The sequence below is a fragment of the Spermophilus citellus genome (genome assembly GCF_964194105.1).
Source record: "Spermophilus citellus genome assembly, chromosome: 10".
Taxonomy (NCBI): Eukaryota; Metazoa; Chordata; class Mammalia; order Rodentia; family Sciuridae; genus Spermophilus; species Spermophilus citellus.
In genome coordinates, this window is record NC_138197.1 from 99,698,720 (window position 1) to 99,713,769 (window position 15,050).

The following is a 15,050-nucleotide window of genomic DNA, read 5'->3' on the forward strand; positions in this document are numbered from 1 at the left end:
TTGGTCAAAATGAACTATACACAGGGCAGTTTGACAAATATACTTTGATTACAAGGCTCAAATCACTGTACTGAGTGAAATAAATATAAATGAAAAAGATGTAGTCTAGTTTTTAGGAAACCAATGACCTAGGTTTAGTCAAGAATAAAATTAACTGTAATAATTTGTTAAAGACCCATATTATGTGTTCAAGTAATAAAATTTAGCAAGTTCAACTATGGAGCAAATCTAGTTGATGAGGAACCATAAAAGACTGCATTAAATGCCAATGTCTAAATGTAAGCTTGTTCACAACAAAGGAAAAAAACAAGAATGTTAAGAAGAGAGACCCTATAGAATGGTACAAAATCTTTTACACCTGCATCTTATTTAAAGCATTAATCTCCAGGATGTATAAAGAACTAAAAAATTAAAACCAAGAAAATAAATAACCCAATCAATAAATGGGCAAAGGAACTGAACAGGCATTTCACAGAAGAAATATGACTGGTCAACAAATATATAAAAAAAGGCTCAACATCTCTAGCAGTTAGAGAAATGCAAATTAAAACTACACTGAGATTTCATCTAATTCTAGTCAGAATGTCAATTATCAAGAATACAAGTAACAATAAATGTTGATGAGGATATTGGGAGAAAGGTACACTCATACATTGTTGGTGGGACTGAAAATTGGTATTACCACTTTGGAAAGCAGTATGGAGATTCCTCAGAAAACTTGGAATGGAACCACCACTTGACCTACTCCTTGGTATTTACCCCAAAATTTAAAATCAGCATACTATAATGATGCAGCCACATCAATGTTTATAGCAACTCACTTAACAAAGCTAAACTGTAGAATCAGCTTAGGTGTCCTTCAAAAGATGAATGGATAAAGAAAATATGGTAAATATACACAATGGAATATTACTTAGCCATAAAGAAGAATGCAATTATGGCATTTACTGGTAAATATATGAAACTGGAGACTACCATGCTAAGTGAAATAAGTGAATCCTCAAAAACCAAAGGCCAAATGTTCTCTCTGATGTGTGGATGCTAACTCACAACAAGAGGGTGGGGGCAGTAGGGAAGAATAGAAGTACTTTAGATTAGACAAAGGGGAATGAAGGGATGGGAGGTGGGATGGGAATAGGAAGGAGAGTAGCTGCATTGGCCATTACTTTCCTATGTTCATATACAAATACATGACCACTGTAATTCCTCATCATGTACAACCAGAAGAATGAGAAATTGTATTCCATGTATGTATGATATATCAAAATGCATTCTACTGTTATATATAACTAAAAAGAACAAATACAGAAAAATATTTTAAAAAATAAAAATTAGAAAATGACCTTACAAGAGGAAGTATGATTTTGACTAATGGATTGGTGTTGTGGAGACACTCCAGGGGACAGATTTACATGGGTGACATTTTGAGCCTGGAAAATTGACTGCTTTCAAAACCAATGCATGGTCTCATTTAATAAGATCTTAGAAGGACTGTCAAGACAGGAAGATTAATGAGAGTTAAAACTGCATTTGTAGGTTAGGGTCATTGAAGAGATTTTTGATGGCATATTACAAGTATATGGAATATGTCCTATCATTAACATACATTAATATCACATATATCACTGTTATTAATAGAGAGTATATTGCATGTAACTCTATTTTATAGGTCAGAATTATTATGCTTTGAATGTGAGGTAGCCCCTAAAATCTCATGTGAGACAATGCAAGAAGGTTTAGAGAAGAAATAATTAGGTTATGAGAGCTTTAACTATGAGTGAATTAATCTACTGATGGGATTAAGTTAGTAGTAACTGAAGGTGGATAGGGTGTGGTTGGAGGAGTTGGGCATTGAGGGCATGGCTTTGGAGTATATATTTTGTATCTGGTGAATGGAGTCTCTCTCTGTGTGCTACTGATCATCAGTGAGCTGCTTCCCTCCACCACACTCTTCTGCCATGATATTCTGCCTTACCGTGAGCCCTGAGAAATAGAGCCGGCTGTCTATGGACTGAGAACTATGAAAGTGCAATCCCCCAAATAAAATTTTCCTCCTCTAAAATTGTTCTTTGTCAGGTCTTTTAGTCACAGCTGTGAAAAAGCTGACTAAAACAAGAATATATTACAAAAAACTAATTGAGGTTCAAGTTTAACCTTTCAGAATTATATAGTAGAAAGGGATAGTAGACAAGGATAGATTAAAAACCTACTTCAAGAGCCCAGGTGAGAATTAAAAGAGATCTAAACAATCACAATCTTAGTACATATGGGAAAAGATGAGAGTAGATGGATGTGAGGAACAATGGAACAATTCATTTGTATGTATAGATTAGAAGTGCCTGAATGTCGAGATCTGAGACAAAATCTCATATTACCAGATCATGAAATAGAACAGAACAGTAGTACATTAAGAGAAATAACTCCTTTTGTTTCATCTGTTAAGTAATTATACCTCCTAACTGCCAGAATTATTGTGCTAACATATACATGTATAGCAGAAAGCCTAGAGATTTAGTCAGTAAACATTATTATTAAATGTTCAATAAAATTACCTAGTAACAATGTTATTAATGAAAATAACTGACTTTAAAATGTCTTTGTTATTTTATTTTTTAAGAATAATGAAAAGTCATAAAGTAAAATCCCAAACACTACAGAAATATAATGGTATAAGTACTTTTAAACAACAAAGACAATAATAAAAGTTTGGTACTTATAGAAAAAACATTTTTCTCTTCCTACAGAATAGAAATATACACTACTATTATTTCTGTTTGTAAAACAAAACTGGGATCATTCTAAACAACTTTATCATTTTTATGTAGAAGAATATTTTGGAGCTCTTCCCAGAACAACACAGAAATATTTCTTGTTCTGTTTAATAAGGCTACTTACTTTATTACATTAGTGTAACTATATAGAATCTAAGGAAACATCGGGAAAACTAGGTGGAGGTTCAGGCCCAATTAAAGCAGATGATAACTTTGTGTAAATTAAAAAACATGTTCCCATAGGTGTTTACAATTTCTTTGGTGCATGTACTGATTAGCCAACTCTGAGCTGAATTTTGATCCCTGCCTTTGTTTCCTGTTGGACACTTGTGACAGAGAATAATATGTGGAACCTGTCAAGTGGTCTTTGAAATCTCTTCTGGAACTTAGATGGCAGCATGAATCTCAAGCTGTAGAGTTTGGTTTCTTTTCAACAGAAATCACAGTTGAGGCCTTGGATGGGTAAGAATAAATGAGAAAGATAGAAGCGCTCGAAGGAGAAGATTATATAAAAAAAATTATTGAAGAGCGATAATTCCAAATCCATCTGTGAGAATGGAACAAGGGATCCAGAGACATCGAAAAAATAATACATAAACAATAAAATAATCTCTATTCAAGTCACATGATAAACTCTAGTCTGTCAGCTTTTCAGGCTACATATTCACATGTATGTATGAATATATCAAGGTATCACTCACAATCTGAGTCTCTGCTCTCTGTTTTCTGTTTTCTAAATTTGGGAACTGAATTCATTCAGAAAACTGTTTGGATAAATTCCCTGCTGTCTGAACTGTCACTCACCACCAGAAACTGAAGAAGCAGACAGATTCTGACAACATAAGGTACTCACTCTCCAAACTTACTTACTATATGAGCTCAAGACACAAGTGAATTTTAAGACGCACTTGTATATACATTTAAATTTCATTTTAAAATCTGGAGCATCGAGTAAAATTTCCTCCAGCCCATTGTTTATTCAGCCATATGCAGGAATTTAGTGGTTAATTATTGCATCTACATTACATATTTTTGTTGAGCTCTTAATAATGTGCTCTTGAACAGATTTAATTTTATTGCCATGAAAAATGTTTTCTTAAATATTTTCAATTGCTTCTTTTAACAAGAAAACTTCACCAAGTTTCCCCTTTCTAAAGCTGATAATAGTGTGATTTTTCCTAAACTTATTTTGTTAAGTTTCTAAATTTATCTTGTTTTCAGTATATTAAGTTTTACTTATAGAGATTTATTGTACTACTTGCTATTAGTACAAGAATGAAGGACTCAATTTTTAGTGTCACAATGTTTTAGCATTTCATTTTGAAATATTAATTTTACTATAAAGTGAAAGTTGACTTTTTTACTTTCTTAAAAAAATACTAATTATTTCTAAGAATGTTTTCATTAGAAAATATTTTTTGCTGGGTCTGTGACTTCTTAACTAGGGTTTCTGTTTAAGACACATGGATATTATAAACAACAATGAGAAGAAAACATAGTTAAGTTAATAATAAGTACAACAAATGTTTTTCTCTTACTTTTATAAATTGTTTAAAATAAAAAAGTATTCAAAAAGGTTTCAGTAGATATAAAAAGAATGTTAATTAAAATGTTTTTTATCTATGTATAAGCAATCAAACATGGTACTGCCTATAAGAGACTAAGAAAATAATTTAGGGCTAAAACTAAATTACAGAAACAGTTAAAGTCTCTCCTATACCTTTGTTCTCAATTGTTCTCCCATTTTAGGTATAATTGAACTAACTATTCCATTGATATTTTTGGAGCAAATTTTTAAAGCTTCACTTGAATATATGGGATATTTTTATTTCTTTAGCTAAGTGGTCTCACCACACTTTTGTTTATAATAAATACAAAATTCCATCATTGCCATATTCAGTGATACTTTAATATTAGTAGTCATCAAAACTTTTGTTTACCATTATCAATAAAATATTTCGAGGGATGCACTCAATATTAGTGTACATATTTATCGTATATGAAGATCAATTAACATTGATAAAATACAAAATGAATATACATGTAACACTGTCTACTTTAAACCCCCAGAGTATGTATACTCTCATTTGTAGATAATTTATCTGTTTCATATCATAAAAGGACTGAGTACCTCATCTTGTTACCCAGTATCTCAGAGGTTGTTTTCTTCTATAATGACTGAGAGGTACCTTATTTCTTCCTTCTTCGTTTTTTTTTTTTTTTTTTTTTTTTTTTTTTTTTTTGGTCCTATCCCAAACCATTCTGTCTGCTAAGCTGAATCTGTTCACCAAAAGTTTTTTTTTCTCTTTTACAAACTATTATATCACAATTTATACTTTTAACATGAAATCCTTTAATTTTCCCAGAACTTATTCTTCCTAGAATTAAAATTCATAATTTTTCAAAGTTTAAATTATTATTCCTAGGGTAAACGTAAGCATATATAAACTTGTCTAGTTGACCAGGTTTATAGTAAATAAAGTGGGATTTTGTACTGGACATGATTTTTTGTGTTGTTTGAAATGTATATTTGTGTACACCATGTGTATGTAAATGTTATCTTGTTAGGAATATCTTTTTATAAGACTTATCATTGCTGATGCTAACTTCTTATACCCTTAATTACTAAAAGCAGAAATATTTGATGAATAATTTTAGTTATGTCTACTACTAGAAAAACCAATGTTACCTTACTAGAATTTACTTCTGGGGGCAAAAGTAGCCTTATAAGTAAGTGTTAAAGAGATGAGTTTATTTTAGTTGCTGAAAATATTTGTTTCATGGCGTATGTGTTGTATGTGTGTGTTATGCAAGCTCATTTATGCATAACATAAAATTTAAAAAAAGAAAAACCTTCTAAAATGAAAGCAACCCTTTAAATCTTGAAGAGATAATTTAAAATGTTTTCTTAACAGTTTGGAATTATAGCAAAATATGTGGATCAATAAAGCCACTAGACCTGGGCACATGATTTTTGAAGATATGAATAGGCAGGAACTGAGGGAGAAATAAGTGTGTGTGTGTGTGTGTGTGTGTGTGTGTGTGTGTGTGTATCTAAAGAGTTAACTTCATTTATAATATTTTATAAATTTAACAGATATTTGACATATTTTCAAATATGGGGGCCATATTTTGCTTCTTGAAAGGACTGGTATTCTGAAAGTAGTTTTCCTAAGTCTCTATCTTACTACTCTTGATAATTATCCTTTGGTCTTCTAGTGACAGAGCTAAATAACCAGAAATCAGAAAGCAAAATTTTGGAAACTAGTTAGAAAAGGCCTTGTTCAATGGCATATGCAGAATGTAATTTATTTATTTTTTGTGACAGTTTTAATAAAAGTGACGTGAAACACAAGGGACATAATGTTAGCGATATTGCACCTCAAAAGAGGAGAAAGTGCAGTATGTTACCTCCTGATTAGCAGCAGCTAGTTCTTCTTCCAGTGCAGAGACTCTTTCTAAAGAAACCCTCAGTCGCTCCCTTACCTAGAAGAAAAATCAAAATATGTGCAGTAATGTACATCCCATGCATATTAAACTGTGCTGAACCCATCATTAACATCATCAGAGACAATTTGGCAAATAATAAAGTATTTATAGCCCTAAGTGCCCAGAATAATAAACTTGGCAGGAATACTATGAATACATTGTCACCTCGTAGAATCCCTGTATCAAGGGAGTTTCTTGTAAGCAAATCCTTTTGATGGTTCACTGATAGAACTTCCGATGGGTTGGAGATTGACTGGTCTTGTTCTCAATTCTGATTCATAGTAAAGTATATTATGAATTCATCTGAAAAATAGTCACTGATTAAGCATAAAAAATAGGCAATTTTTTCTGTTTTTTTAAGTAAATTTTCATTTGATGTTTATATTGTAACATTAAAAATGATTTGTCTAAAAGCAAAGTGTTCTAAGAACCTGAAACATGTTTATTGCTCCTATGTTTTGTATTAGTTTGAAGTCTATATAATTTTTGAGGGATTACAAAGTGCTTTAAAATTCCCAACTATCTCCCAGATTTCAAAGGCTGAACCATATATTTTGTAGAACCAAAAACTGCATCTTTCAGTTTGAAAGTAATTATGATTAACAAATATTTCACACATAAATGAAACTCCAAAAAGTTTCTTTGACTCTGGCTTTTCTCTAACTTCTAAAATTGTTTTATTGGTTGTATGTTTAAACCTATAGATGTTCTCTACATTGTATTTATCACAAGTAAAATATTTAGAGAAAAACTGCTTAATCAAAATGAATGACTACAGTGGTTTAGTTTTCCTTCAAAAACATCAAATTTACAATATTAAGATGCAGTTGATCATGAATTTTAATTACTTAGGAATTAAAATTTTTCCATGTGCATTTACAGTCTTTATGTAGTGAATATTTATTTTAATATTATAATCATATTCCTTTATACTTTAATTTTGATAATGTATGAATTAAATGGTATTTTTATTGTTTTAATAATATTTAACTGGAAATAAAGACTAAGTATATAAAATATATAAACACAAGATACAAACAAATTTTAAAGTTGGAGTTGTAATATTATTTTTCAGTTAAAAATCAAAGGCCAGTAATGTCCTATTAACCTAGAATCTATAATTAGGAATAAAAATTCTCAATTAGACATTTTAATACTGAATTATGATTACATGTACTTTCAGGTGATTGGGGGCACTCGACTCCTTAAATACATCTTAATTAAGCAAGAAAAATATCTGAGTGGGGCTTTAACATTAATTATATTTTTTATGCTCCAATTCTTTGAAAAGTAATAATACATGCATAAATGAACATTTAATATCAAAAACAGTTTCATGGGATCTTTCTAGCTGTGCCAGCTTAAATGCTAACTTTCTGTGTTATAGCCAAATATCCAGTTGCTTATGAAAATGCATAGAATTAACACTGATTAATAAGTAAACAATAAATGCTTGGAAATTTTTGATAATTTAATTTGGAGAATTTTTTTAAATGACAAATTTTGGGAGAGATGAAATAGAAACAATTATCATAAAGCCATGAAAATGAGAAGGATAACCACTATGTGCAATGCAGATATCATAGAAATATTAATAGACATGCCTGATATTTAATGGGGATGATTATGAAGTTTTATATCTACTTCCTAAAATATCAACTAAATAAGGGTGTTCTAAGATGGTCTAGGAATTCTGGCTGATGAGAACAGCAATGCAAAGTCACTAAATATATGATAATGCTCTCTGTATGCAACACTGATCAGCTCATACATGGAGTGCTGTAAGGATTAAGGTGCCAACTTTGGAAGACAGAGATGCACTGGAATGTTTCCAACGGAGTCAATCAAGCCACGTAAAGAATGACTGAATCCAGGCTGTATTGTAGGTGAAAACAGCTTCCTGACTTTTGCTAAACTGATAATCTTAGAAACTATTCTAATCTGTATTCTATTTACCACAAGTGGTAAATAGTCTTATTTTATTGAAACTTCAGGGAATAAAAATTATTGAGCTTATCCAACAATATGAAAATGGAATATCATCCCTCAATAAATTTAGAGATGTTCTTATAAACTATATGACCCAGAAAGTAATGAATCTAAACTGTCTTCCTAAGCAAATAAAAAATGATCTATGTATATATATTGAATTAATAATATGAATTTAAAAATTGAAGCTGTAAATATCAATAAAGTATGATATAAATACTTTACTCAAATTTATATGAGGATGAATTATTCTCTATACTTTTAATTTCTGGACAAGACTCAGGCAAATGAAACACATTAGTTTCATCTTGATCTTACCTCTGCTAAACTTGGGAAGGAGAAAGTGGAGGGATCCAAAGAACTAATCTTTCCAGGGCACAAAGAATTCTAACATTTTACTTTATCTACATGGCTTGAACTGAATTGATAGAAAAAAATAGTCTCTCTGACAAGACTTTTAGCTTCTACTCTGCTCTGAACATGGCACTAACAGAACACTGTAGTTATGTTTGTTTTCAAATAGTTTTTTTTTCTTGTGAAGCTATCTAGACATGATTCACATAATATAAAATTATAGTTTAAACATTTTTCTAAATGTAAGGACACAGTTGATATAGCCCTATTTTAACTTTTTCGGACTTTTTAAAGTGATTGAACCACTTCAATTAATCTAATGTCTGTATACTCTTTCCCCTAAGATAAAATGATTGGTTATTTGTTGAACTATTATAGTAGTAACTCTCAACTCCATATTATTTATTTACCTATAGAATTTTTCATTTTTCTTTTCATCTGTTGTATTGACTTTCTTCAAAATAGTATGAAAAATACTAAGGAAAGCATTTTTCCAAAAGCTGTTTCAAGGTCATAGAAATTTTACCCCTGAAGATTAATATAAAACAAGTCCCTGAACATGACAAATGTGTTTCAGGATGAAGAGAGATCTTGATGGAAGAAACACAAATTCCAAATTGAAATTATGGTATGGCATAATGGGTGTCATTTGGGGGATTATCAATCCTATAACACAGCATTTTTGTGAGGAAATCTCCTTATACTACAAGTCAAATTATTTTGACTTGTGATATTAGATCCTGGAAGTATAATAGGAAGGCATGTGTAATTACTATGTTTTGACCATGTATGTCTAATACATCTGGTATTTAATAGTCAATGGTTTCTGAGTAACACAGGGATATTTCTGAAAAACACAGGGATATTTTTCATTTCCTCCAACCCTAGTAAACTTAATAGAGGATGATGTCAAGATTACTGCTGATCTCAGTTGATTGTGAAAATTCTACCCTACAACTCAGTGGTTGTATAAATAAGTAAATATCAATAATGAAGACTGCCAATCAGGGTCGCTGTCCATAGTTATACTCAATCTTATATAGTTTATTTGGTTATTTATATTCTAAACTTTCTATGATAAAGTTGGTAGTTTCTTATCCCCAACACAGGTTAATTATATCTTTTATGGCTTTTATCTGTGTTTTAGCATAATAGCCACAATGCTTATATTAAAATATTGCAATTGCTTCTTTATGTCTGTAGCCTTGTCCCTCCCCATCTCCACAAAAATCTGTGAGCTACTCTTAGTTGGGGAAACTGTCTACAAAGGGACTTAAGCACACATTAATTCCTCCATGACTAAATTAAATGCTATTTAAACAAACATCTGGATCAATAGTGATGGCAATGTCTATTTAGTTTGAAAGTTTTAGCAAATGCTGAAATTTACTCATATTAATAATAATGTTTATTTTTTGAGGACTTTTCATAAGCTATGCACTGGCTAAAAGCTAGATCATATCCAAGCTTCGTGGTAACTTGAAGATAGTTACTGATGTTACTCTCATTCCAAAGAAGAAGAAAAATGATGCTCAAAGAATTGGACCACCTGTCCATGTTAGTCCACTCCAGATCTCAGACTCATAACCTTCTTTCTTTGGGCTATTGAACATTCCATTAATTGATAATCTATTCAGTTGCCCCTAAACTCACCAGTGACCAGTGTGCTTCTGTTTCAGTTTATAATAGTATTATAACTCTTAGAGCCATATTAAAGAATTCTTCATTTAATTATGCTAAACTCATAGAACTTCTGTTTAGCAAATTATTTCTAGATTCTAATTTCTGCAAAAACTATTTTCTTCTTCAATGAACTCACATCATCAGGGTATTTGTCTCAAATACTGTTTATTTCTTTCAGTTCTAGTAAATATTTTTCTTTATAAAAGCATCCCTCAAGTGATGTCAGAGTGCTCTTAGGGAACACCCCAAATCATACCTTTTCTAGTACCTTGGTCTGTCCCTTAAAACATTAAGCCGGGTGTAGTGGTACATGCCTGTAATCCCAGTGGTTTGGGAGGCTGAGGCAGAAAGAACCCAAGTTCAAGATCAGCCTCAGCAACTTAGTGAGGTGTTAAGGACTTAGCAAGACCCTGTCTCAAAATAAACCACAAAAAAGGGCTGAGGATGTAGCTAAGTGGTTAAGCACCCCTGGTTTGAATCCCTGGTACCAGAGAGAGAGAGAAGAAAGAAACTGTTAAATTTTCTCAGAACCAATCCATGTTCTTCTTAGAGCTATAAGAAGAGTTATATCATGTGTTATATATATAATATACATATTATGTGTTATATATATATATATATATATATATATATATATATATATATATAGTGTGTGTGTGTGTGTGTTAATATATAGAGTTATATTGTGTGTTGGCCATGCTGTCTACTGTAACTTTCTCTACTTATAAACAAAGAACAAAACAAAACAACAACAAAAACCTCATTCTTTAGTTCTCAAATAAAAAGTCACTTCCTCTTGAAACATTCTCTACTTTCTTGTCTGTGAAGTACAATTTGTCACTGCCTTTTTGTGATTTTATATTATAGTGTGCACATCTATTTTTGGTATTGCTTGTTATTGATATGAATATTGATATGAGTCTCCAGTCCTATGAACCATTCATTCATGAGAAGAATGCCTTTTTTATCTTTATGTGCCAAATAACTGCCAAGGAGTCTGGCACAAAGTAAATATTAAGTCTTACAAATTTTTAACAATGCCTTTTTGTGATAAAAGAGGGAATATAATAGGAAACTAAACATTAAACATATTAAATGATTATTTGATAGTATGTTTAACATAGATCTTTATATAATATCCATTCATGTTTTATTCAAAGTTATTAAAAAATCAGTTTCTTCTCATGGCTAAAATGAAAGATGAGATACGATTTCTTCTTAATTATCTAGAAGACAGAATTATAATTATCCTTATGCACATACTCCACATAATTCCCTTCTCCAAGAACATCTGAAAGACTGATGATAAAAATATATAGGTATATAAATATTAAATAGAACCAAAATGTCTGCATGCTCAAAAATTAGATATAACTGGGCAATAATCCCTAGTTTGAATTTTAATCCTCAGAACTTGTCATATATTTTATAATAAAGTGCCCCAATTCCCACTGTACTAAATCCCAAAGGCTTATTAATTTTTAAAGTTCATTCTTTGAAATTTCACAAAATTGAAATCATAAACCTTACTAATCTCCAAAGGATATTATCATCATATTGGCTTATATATGCCAGTAGAACTTATTTGAGTAACAACTAAGAGAAGCTTAGAGCTACTTTTAAAAAGACCTAAAAGCAAGCTTTTCTTCTAATACCTTATGCTGTTACATGCAGAGACTCTTAAAAATGTATATTTGAAACTAAGATATTAGAGACCTAACAAAATGGAATGCTTCTAATATGGATGTCTAAAAGTTAAAGTATACCCAATTTTCACTACAAAATAGGTGTAATTTTCGGGTAGTGGTCTCTTATTTTGGCATCTATAGACATGCATTTCAGAGAGAGAAAGAGAGTGGGGTTGGAAAAGAGAGAGAAAGAGAGGCTGAATGACATTACACAGTATTAAATTTCAAATGGCCATCTGGACTAGGGCCATAATGTACCATAATAGAGGTATAATTTGAATAAGCCACAGATTCAGTGGTATAAAGAAAGAACATGGTCATGAATATTACAAAGATATACACAATAACACATTTTCATTTTTAAAAATGTTTTTTTTCCATGTAACTCAGATGAGTTCCTCTGAACTGACTGGCTGGAGGAGTCACATGAGTCATTGGGTAAAGACAAAGACCTTCATGCTAATAACAAAAGCATGGGTCAGCTTGAAATCTTTTGTCCATACTATACCTTTTCATCCAAGGCCTTGTGGTGCTCAAATAAAGATTTCAGCGCCTTGAGAACCTCAACTTCGCTGGACACTCCCGAGGGTGACTGAGCTTGCCGTTTTACCACCGTCATTCTTAATGACCTTTCATGCCGTGACACAAGGCACTCCAAATGCTCCAGTAGCAGCTATGGGATTGAACAGAAAATGAGATCGTCTTTTGGATACAATTAATCTGTACTTATAACTAATTTCTTCTTTCAACTATTACAGGCTTACGTAGTACACAGTGATAACCTCAGACAGTACAAGGGGTAAAAGCCTAGTAACACAATGCTGTCTAAACCAGGGTTTATAAAATATGTTAAAGCCAAGTTACATTTCAATCATTTTACAAGTTGCTGAATCTAAAAGTATAATGCAAATGTCTGGCAGATTTAATAATTTCAGTATGGGTTCCACGGAAATAGAACACTTGATAAAATATGCATGAGCTAATGATAATGATTAAAGAACATTTATTCCTTAGACAAATGTAGGATGCATGATAATGTTTTAAAAGAGCAGTATCCCAAATCAAAATGTATTTCATTTACATTTGACCATTTAAATTTTTTTGAGTTGAAGAAAATGAGTGCAGTCATTAGGAAGATGGTTTAAATTATGGCGATAATTACATAATTTTATTCACAATCAATTTTTATATTACATTATATGAAATATATGCAACCAACTATATTTTAGTAACTGAGGTACCCAGTAGTCATTTGGTAAAAGGAAGCTATGGACATAACCGTGTCTGTGTTGGAATCTACATCCACAGCAGCCTGCCAGGCCATGACAAATGTGAGGGGAGAATGCGGTAAACCCTTTCCAGATTGTTCCAGGCTCTGTGTTCTGTGTGTGCCAGAAAAGGATTGTTCTTAAAGGTGAATGGGTGTTGCACATTTGTTTGCATTTTAAAAGGGAGTTCTGCTGCTAAAAGCAAAGATGCATGAGGAAAAAAAACCCAGAAATTATTGGTTCTTATCAGTTATTACAATTCTATCAGTAAAGATCCACAAGCACCTGGTAGCATTTGTGGGAGAGATCTCTGAAAGAAGAGTTAAAAGTGTATGCTACAATAGTGTCTCTACAAAATAAGAAAAAAAAAATAAAGTGAAAATTGGACAAACAAAAAGGGAAATGCAGATATAGGATGTAAGGAAGGAAAGAAAGTAATTATCTTTTTCTCAGACATTAACATCAATGAAATATTTTGGTTTTTACAATACCACTTTATATTCAATGTTACATATTACTAATGCATTTCTTGATGCTTAATAAGTTAAATTATCTGCTTTCATTGTCCATAATTATGGTTGGAAAGTGTTGGAAATTTTTGCCTGTTACTGACATAAAGAAATACAAATGTCTGAGATCTTAAACATAGACCAGTCATATTTAAGGGTCTAAATAATAGTATAGATTAACCAGCTCTAATCCAAAATTCCTGTAGACTCTCATCTGGTAGTATATATACATATTCCAAAACTGAAAAACTCTAAAATCTGAAAAACTTCTTGATCCAAGCATAGCAACAAGGGATACTCAACATGTATTAGTTTATCTGTAGGAAGATAACATAATCTTTAAGATAATACTCTCTATGAAAATAACCCCAAGGAGATATAATAATGAAGCTACACAGAACATCTACTAGTGATCCCAAATCTTTTGGTAGTCCTCTTTACAACATTTGACAAGTTCCTTACATTGCAACATCTACTTTTCCAACAGAGTACCAAAAATTCCCTACAATTTTCAGCCTTTTGTGCCATGCAGTTTTTACTAATAACACATCCTTGCAAAATGTGAGTCTTATGACGGAATATATTAGGTGAAGACATCTAGTTTGCTCAATGGAAGTGGCAAAGGAATTATGGTTTTCTAACTGAAAAGGAGAGCTAAGCCCCTTACCAGTTTGCAGTGAACTTCTGGAATTTGGTACTAAAAGCTCAGACTACAGATTTTTGTTTTATTTGTTTGGTTTGGTTGTGTTTTTGCTAAGTATTCTAACCATCCATTAAATAATAACTGTCCGCTTAGAATAACTAGAGTGAATTCTGTTACCTACAACTAAGAACATGTCGCCACTCCAGTCATCAGGTTCCGCCAGCTGATACTCATTTTTTTTTGTAATAATATCTGTCAAGTCCTGAGCCAATTCTCATTGTTCCTTAAATGTGCTAGCTCTCTTTACATTGCCGTTGTTCCCAGTGTTATTCTAGGTATAATTCTTGATAATCTTTATCATTCATTTAGATGATTCTTCCAACATATTGTCCTCTAAATTTCTACACTTCATGCACTTTAATGGTCTCAATTTCTACCTTATATCACTCACACCCAGAGTTCCACTATAAATCCTGATGTTATCAGTAAGTGCAATTCTGTGATTTCTGCTTCCGTAATCTAACCCACAGTTCACTACATTTTAGGTCACCCATGTAAGTGCTCAAACTCTAAAAATACTTTTACTCTCAACCCTTTTATCATAGGAATTTGTTATTGCCTCTGACCACACTCACACCCTCACCACCTCTTTACTT

At 31.7% G+C, this 15,050-nt stretch overlaps 1 protein-coding gene across 7 annotated transcripts in view; it reads right to left on the reverse strand.

The window, feature by feature from the left end:
* The window catches only part of PPFIA2 (PTPRF interacting protein alpha 2), a gene marked incomplete at both ends in the record, with an annotated part of 453,530 nt that overhangs the window by 155,466 nt on the left and 283,014 nt on the right, over positions 1-15,050 (reverse strand). For 6 of the 7 annotated variants that reach the window (XM_081311622.1, XM_081311626.1, XM_081311624.1 and 3 more), the window contains 2 exons: positions 6,183-6,257; positions 12,483-12,647. In XM_081311622.1, coding sequence (XP_081167748.1) covers positions 6,183-6,257; positions 12,483-12,647 — 240 coding nt within the window. The remainder of the gene's footprint in view (positions 1-6,182; positions 6,258-12,482; positions 12,648-15,050) is intronic. The other variant, XM_081311628.1, reaches the window with a different exon arrangement.